An 8,636-nucleotide genomic window follows, 5' to 3' on the forward strand; every position below is an offset into this window, starting at 1 on the left:
AAGTAAATGTCATGGACCAATCTAACGTTTCAAATAAAGAACCGATGAGATTTTGCAAATTTTATGCGTTTTTTTTAAAAAAAAAGGTATCAAGCTCTTAAAAAATCACCCTTTATATACCTATTAGAGATGCCAATCCCGGGATCTCGGTGTTTTTCACGGCCCGAAAATGGCGGGATTTGCTTGTATTATTCCCCGAGCCTCGTAGCGTCGCTAATATAAACGAAACAGAAAGTTTTAAGGAAAAGTTACAGAAGCTTTTAAATCAATCTACTCAAACTGCTTCAAATCGAAAAACTTATAATTTATCCGGCGTGCTGGTAAAAGAAGTTAAAATATTTTGTAATGGTGGAGATATCCTCAAATGGCTTATGATTACCTTTCAGCCGACAATTATTGAGGCCGAAAGATGTTTTTCACCAGCAGGTTTTTTATGTAACAAGTTCAGGTCAAAATTAGAAGACTCCGCTTTGAATGCTTTGCTGCTCTTACATACACATTTTAAATGCAATAATAATAACCCCGACACAAAAAAGTGGTGTGTGCTTTTAACGAGTCAAACGGGCCTCAGATTTGGATTCAGCGGGTCGAACACACCGCTTAGTTTTTGTTTTTGACGTAGAATACGTCTTACCTTACGATATGGGGGCTATGCTGAAATGTTGTAGTTGTAATTTTTAGAGCTTCACGAAAACGCTTATTGCACGTGAACTAATGAAGCGATTTCAAAGAAAAGTACGGCGTTTTAAAGATAAGATTCCAAACCTAACGACAGATTCATTTTTGTAAGTGACCGATTCGGTTTCTGTCCTAAAAACAACAACAACATTTGCTTATTTTGGGTTCAATTTTGAGCCTTTAAAGTGCTCTAGAAACTTATGGTTGGCAGATTTAACTTTCATTTTCGGGATATAGGTTCTTTGGAGTAGGAGAAATATTATGGGCTATGAATTTTATATAAATTCAACTAATATTGAGCATTTTAGAGCAAAAAATAGTTGAAAAAATTTGCAAATTTTTTTCATTACCAAAATGCTCGAAAACCGTTCGAATGATTTTGTTTTTGTTTTCTTTAGTCAAAAATTCAAGAGTTTTCCTTTCGTTTGGTATATGGGAAGTGTTGGTTGAAATCTTCTGCATATGTTTATTTTATTCATAAACATGGCCATAAATGATTTTCCATACAAAATTACTTCGTCATTTTGCAAACACGTGCATGCATTCNAAGAGTTTTCCTTTCGTTTGGTATATGGGAAGTGTTGGTTGAAATCTTCTGCATATGTTTATTTTATTCATAAACATGGCCATAAATGATTTTCCATACAAAATTACTTCGTCATTTTGCAAACACGTGCATGCATTCGAAGTGAGAGAAGGAGACAAAAAGTATGTATGCGTATGTAATGCGGCTTTTGATAAACAGATGGCACGCTATTTATAACCTAATCGCAGCGTATGTACATATGTATGTAAATACATATATACGTACATTAGACTGCATCATCAAAAAAAGTTGCGGTTTTTCCGCCGGGATTACAAAATGTATTATATTTTAAGACGTTCACCAAAATATTTTGGAAAAATATTAAGATTTAAGTGAGCTGGAACGATTTGAAAATACCTCCAAAAATGAAGTTTTTTATGAATAAAAATAGTTTCGTAAAGAACTTTTTGAAAAAAGTCCCCTCAGATGACAAATTAGTTTAAGCTTAAAAAATATGCATAAAAATATTTAAAAATCTTTTCAACGGAATCGTAAGAATGAGATTTTTGATGCTGTTTTTTTCAGGGTTCGTATTTGCACACACATGTGCAGCACATCCTAACATTTTAAGCTCACACACGTGTGCTGTGCATATAAAAAATTAAAAATTTGCTCACATCACATGTGTGTGCCGTTTGGTAAACAGCACGGGCACATGTGTGTACTTTCTTTTTATTAATGTAAAGCACACGCACATGTGTGTGCTATGCGTAGAGAAACTTATACACTTCGAATTCTAACTCAAATCTTAAAATAATTTTTTAATATGTTTTCTGTCATATAAAAAACAAACAACATCTCACTTGTTATTGAATTGTCTTTCAAAAAATAACGTTTAATAAACAAATTCTTTTAAAAATATATTATGTGCATGTGCATGGGCTGAAATTTGTACAAAAATCGGCTCACACACATGTGCATGTGCTTAATAACAAACAGCACACACTTTTCTGTGAGCAGAGTTTGTTTTCCACTTATGCACACACATGTGTATGAGCAGTGAGTACAAGTTGAATGTGTTTCTGGCGTGTGTGTGAGCAGAGCATGTGTGTGCAAATACGAACCCTGGTTTTTTTCCTTTTTTCAAAGGNTTTTTATGAATAAAAATAGTTTCGTAAAGAACTTTTTGAAAAAAGTCCCCTCAGATGACAAATTAGTTTAAGCTTAAAAAATATGCATAAAAATATTTAAAAATCTTTTCAACGGAATCGTAAGAATGAGATTTTTGATGCTGTTTTTTTCCTTTTTTCAAAGGTTGATTTACGAAAAACTTGAATAACTGGCCTAAAACTATTCTGATTTAGACTTATGGGTTCTCAGTAGAAAGGTATTTTCACACTGCTTTTATTTCAGTCAAAAAAAAAATCATTCGTGTCCCAATTTTTTTTTTTCAAATACCAACACATCTTAATTCATCTTTGAATGACGTTCGTTCATCCTACCTTTCTCTTTCATCCTTTGAATGAGTTTATTAGCAAAGAAATAAAAAGGGCGAGAAAATACCTTTCCACCGACAGCTCTTAATTTTAAATCAGAAGAGTTAATGCTCAGTTATTCAAGTTTTTCTTATACCAATCTTTGAAAAAAGTTAAAAAAGCAGCATCAAAAATCTCATCATTACGATTCCGTTAAATTTTTTTTTAAATATTTTTATGCAAATTTTTTAAGCTTGACCCGTTTTGTCATTTGAGGCGATTTTTTCAAAAAAAAATTTGAAGAAACTATTTTTATTCAGAAAAAACTCCAGATTTGGAGGTATTTTGAAATTGGTTCAGCTCACTTAAACCTTAATATTTTTTCGAAATATTTTGGTGGACGTCTTAAAATATAATAGATTTTATAATTCCAATGGAAAAATAGTACCGATTTTTTTTATATGGGGAGTGATGCAGTCTAACGTACATATGTTGATTGCAGTTAATGTGGATCTGTTTGGTTTTGTTATCGATATTTTTATCGATTTTTCTATCGATTTTGTTATCGATATTTTTATAGATTTTGTTGTCGATATTTTAATCGATTTTGTCATCGATATTTTGATCAGTTTTGTTATCGATATTTTGTTATTGAAATTTGTATCGATATTGTAATGATCTTGCTACCGATATTTTCGGAACTTATCGATATAATGATTTGTTATCGATAATTTTTATAGATTTTTTTATTTTGTTATCCACTTTGGATTCGATTTTGTTTTCGACTTTGTTATCGATTTTGTAATCGATTTTTTGATAGATTTTGTAATCGATTTTGTTATCGATATTTTTTTCTTAGTTTGTGCTTTCGTTTTTGACTTGCATATGCCTTTAACTATACCACGTATTCTACGTTTAAATTTAGCGGGTGTATCTCCGATACAGCCTGCAGACCAAGACGAAGGCGCTGGACTGTTCCTTTTTTTATGTTTGTTAAATGGAGTAGTATAAACATGTTTCGAGTTTTTTTTAATATTTTTGTTTAAAGCTTAAACCAGAATACCCCTATGGTGTTTTAAATACAATTTTGAAAATATGTGCTACCTTACCATTTGTCTGTAATATTTAATTAGTTTGTGATTTTTAAAATCAGTTTAACGTACATCTTAAATAGTTTTATTTCATGGTATGTTTAAATGCTTTCATTTATCGAGTTTTCACTTATAAGTATTCATAAAACCTACGTTTCGATGTGAATCCCGGCATGAGCCCCGGGATTACATTAAAAGTATCCCGAATTATGGCATTACAATATTCCGCTAATATTGGCATCCCTAATACGTATATATGTGGCGCCACTCGGCAGTAGGGATGTTACGAATATTTGCATTCACATTCGCTTATGCGAATGATTCCCATCTTTTAAAATATTCGCATAGGTGTTCGCATTTGCATCTAATGATGCATGCGTATGGTTTGTGAATGCCAATGTTTATCAAGTTCTGCTAAAAGTCTTACAAGCAACATAGAAGGAATTTTATAGGCCTCGAGCGAAAGCGAAGGCTCGGATGTGGAATCTGAAGACATAAAAAAATGTGAAATTAAAGTTCAATTCTCTATGAACACCCTCTCAATTGGTGGAAAAATATATGACGCTCGTAAATTTCCTGCCCAGGGGCACAGTCGTGGCATTAAACATTCGAGTGATAGCAGCGAATAAATTGCGTAGTGGTACAAATTTCCAGCGTACTTGTATTTGGTAATGAAAAATAATAAAGGGTATATTACAAATTTGTTTAGCGATTACATACTTACATACATTCATATATAATTACAGTGCAATCCGGTTAAAATACACTCTCGGTGGCTGAAGCAAACTATCCATTATACCCGAGTTTTCATCTTATCAGAATATCAAGTATGCACATTAAAAAATTAAGTTCAGTTTATTCATGAAATATTGTACATACTTACTTAATCACACTAGCTTGCCNTTTCCTGCCCAGGAGCACAGTCGTGGCATTAAACATTCGAGTGATAGCAGCGAATAAATTGCGTAGTGGTACAAATTTCCAGCGTACTCGTACTTGATAATGAAAAATAATAAAGGGTATATTACAAATTTGTTTAACGCGTACATACATACGTACCTTCATATATAATTACAGTGCAATCCGGTTAAAATACACTCTCGGTGGCTGAAGCAAACTANAGTCGTGGCATTAAACATTCGAGTGATAGCAGCGAATAAATTGCGTAGTGGTACAAATTTCCAGCGTACTCGTACTTGATAATGAAAAATAATAAAGGGTATATTACAAATTTGTTTAACGCGTACATACATACGTACCTTCATATATAATTACAGTGCAATCCGGTTAAAATACACTCTCGGGGGCTGAAGCAAACTGTCCATTATACCCGAGTTTTCATCTTATCAGAATATCAAGTATGCACATTAAAAAATTAAGTTCAGTTTATTCATGAAATATTGTACATACTTACTTAATCACACTAGTTTGCCCTCGCCCCTTTTATCGAGGTGTAATTTATTTCAATAAAACTCAACATACGAGGGCAACTTAAAAAGCAGGCCACCTCGTGAATTTCAATGAAAATTAAACATAACTTGTTTGCGTAAAAAATCCATTACCGAAACAAAGGAAAGGGTTGATAAATTACATATATGGGGATTCCGCATCATCAATTAGAATGGTCAAAAAGTGGTTTACAGAGTTCCTGTGCGGTCGTACCAGCACAAATGACTCTAGAGTTGCCTGTATTTTTATTACTTTTTTTTTACGCGAAATGAGTACCTTTGACTTTTTCATGCTATAAAAATCAGTACATCTTAGTACACTTATTCAAAGCAAAATTATGAATCTAAGTAACAGAAAATACTTTAATACGCCAGAGTACTTCTATTTAACAATATATAAATAAAATATAGTTCATAAAAAATAAAAGTATTATTAAGTTTAACAGGAGCTAGNGCAAAATTATGAATCTAAGTAACAGAAAATACTTTAAAACGCCAGAGTTCTTCTATTTAACAATATATAAATAAAATATAGTTCATAAAAAATAAAAGTATTATTAATTTTAACATCAGTGTACACATCATTATAGCCAGGAGCTATTAAATTATTTTATATTTATGTAATTTTTGAATAGCAATAATGAGATCATTTCCATTTTCTTTGTTTAAATAGTCAAAGAATGCCATACATTTCATTTTAAAATTACCGGTTTCTCTTTTTGCGCCGGGAAACAAACTTTGTACTTAAGATCCTCTCAATTGCTTCGTTTCAGTAGTATTGAAAAAAAAAACTAAATTAAANTAAATAGTCAAAGAATGCCATACATTTCATTTTAAAATTACCGGTTTCTCTTTTTGCGCCGGGAAACAAACTTTGTACTTAAGATCCTCTCAATTGCTTCGTTTCAGTGGTATTGAAAAAAAAACTAAATTAAATACCTTTTCAAACTGTGAAAAAGTACCATTTATTAAGGACTTTATCTATATTTCCTCATGGCTTAAATAATTTTTTCAACTACGCAAAAACTTTTAAAGACTAAGAATTCACAAAAAAGAACTATAATTAAATTATTTTCTTCCTACTTTTTACAGCACAGTTTGAGGAAGTTCCAATGCTTTGTGAAAACCTTAAGAAAGTCCTAAGGTGTTTCTGTTTGAATTGAAAATTCAGTACAAATCAGTAAAAATTTTTAGAAATCAGTACATTAGCGTACTGATTGAAGAAATGAATAAAAGCAGTACTGTACTGATAAAATCAGTACGTCTGGCAACCGTATTCGCAAAGGGTTGCCTTATCAAATTTGGTTTGCACACAACCCGATTTCGGCATTATGCTGTTTCCAGTATTATTTTTCGTTCTATAAATAGTACGAGAAATGACCCATTCACAAAACCGGGTCTTATCCCACAACAAATGTGACAAGAGATACGGTTATTCATTCCGAAATACACTATCATTTCATCATGTGGAAATAATCCTTCTAATGATGAAGTAAATAAAAATTTAGTTGCAAAAATTCTAACCACTCGGGTGACTGCTCATAATGACTAGAAACCATCTTAAACAGGAGTAAATAATTTCGTAACTGCTGCTTGCTTTCCTTCAACATTTCGTGCAAATACGAGTATCCTTGTTCAAATAACCTTTAACGCTTCGCAACTTTTTTCCCAAGAACAATATTTACATGTGAAAATATCTTAATTTTCTATCCATACACATTTTCCATCCTCTCCACAGAATTCCTACTTTCCAATCAACAACAACACAACGTACTCGGTGTGCTCGGCTTCTTGCGTCTGCTGTTGCCATTAATCATACATGGATTCCGCACTGATTGTCCGGATGATTGCGACGATGGCCACCACAGCCCACAAACACACGTCGGAATCAATAATAAAAGCAAAGCAAACAGCTCCAACAACAACGCCACTCAACAGCGCACGACATCATCAACGGCAATCAACACAGAGTGCAGGCAAATTATTGAAATTTTCGATTATTGTTTGCATTTGTTGAACATCAGCAGTGCTTCACAACATTCCATCATAAATGCCGCACTCGAGGTCATCAATGCAGTGCTGCAGGCACTCGATGTGGCAAACAATACTCACAACAACAACTCGAATAGCAGCCGAGGAGGCAAAAATAACAAAAACAATAACAATTATGATCTTGTAAAAAGTTTGCAAGCAGCATTGTGCAATCAACAATTGCAACATGCCGAGTATCTGCGGCGAAGGAAATCATTAAAGAATCAAATATTCCAATTGAAAAATTATGAAGTGTCAGACGCAGTACCGTGCGAGGAGAGTGCAGTAGCTGAAGCTGGGGCTGGGGCTGGTGTGCCAAAGGGAAGAGCTGCTGGCATGTTAGGGGAGAAATCCGAGCCGAAACGGGGAGGTGCTGGGGATACTCTCACAACAGTGGCTGACAGCGAAGGTGAAGGTAAGTCAAGAAGTGGTGATGCGTTGACTTTAATGTAAGTAGTGGAGGTGATGGTTACGGTAGAGATAGTCCTGGTCCTGGTCCTGGTGTTGGTTGGTACACGTGTCGGTGTTGAGGTGGCATATAAATTAGGAATGCAAAATATTGCAAATGTAAAAGCGCAGCAACCACAACAATAACAATAAAAACCAGAGTGACAAGTAGCAAAAGCAAAAGCACGGCAAGATGGCATCGCTTCAGTTCAGTTCGTTCGGTGGCCACATCAATTCGTTGCTACTGTGAGGGGAGCAGCTACTATGTTTGTTCACATCAGCATCGTTGTTGATAGTTGCTCTCTGCGTTAACTGCTCCGTTCCAGCAGTGACTTTGTGCCACTCTTACTTGATGATGTTGACTCGCCGGTTAGTGCTGATGATGGAGGTAATGTAAATAATGGAAAATCTACTGTTTTTTAATTCGAATTATATGTAGGAGGAGGGTGCACTACAAAATAGCTGCCCGCTCGAGTGTGCTCGAATGAAGAACAAGTTGTTTGTTATTGTTAGTGTTATCTTAGGCGGCTTTTTTTTTGGTGGAATAGCACAATACTTAGTAAGTTTATTTTATACACATCGTTATTTGTTTATGTGAGATTTTGGAAAATAATGTATTTGGCAACAACAGTAATTGCGGCGCAACCGTACATATGCACATTAGGGTGATCATCGAGAATACTTTTTTTTTGGAAATTTAAAGACCCTACCCCTAATTTTAATCGTTTTTAAGAGAAATATTATCGTCTATTTTTAGAGATTCTTTAACGGTCATATAGAGGTTGCGACGTGCCGATTTAGGTGAGCAAATACGATTTTGTAGATTTATGATTTTTTGAATGACTAGTTCTTATTAGATTTCAAATATCGAATATGATCCGAGAAGAAGACTGTCGGACTTGGCTTGTTGCGGTTTTTATCGGGTAAAATAAAAAAAAAA

General features: G+C 33.9%; 1 protein-coding gene across 1 annotated transcript in view; it reads left to right on the forward strand.

Moving 5' to 3' along the window:
• The window catches only part of LOC108372618 (homeobox protein cut-like), a 29,647-nt gene that overhangs the window by 19,303 nt on the left and 1,708 nt on the right, over window positions 1-8,636 (forward strand). The window contains exon 5 of the mRNA XM_017628348.1: window positions 6,957-7,664. Coding sequence (XP_017483837.1) covers window positions 6,957-7,664 — 708 coding nt within the window. The remainder of the gene's footprint in view (window positions 1-6,956; window positions 7,665-8,636) is intronic.

This window comes from Rhagoletis zephyria, unplaced genomic scaffold (genome assembly GCF_001687245.7).
Source record: "Rhagoletis zephyria isolate East Lansing unplaced genomic scaffold, Rhagoletis_zephyria_1.1 Rzeph_scaffold_05923, whole genome shotgun sequence".
Taxonomy (NCBI): Eukaryota; Metazoa; Arthropoda; class Insecta; order Diptera; family Tephritidae; genus Rhagoletis; species Rhagoletis zephyria.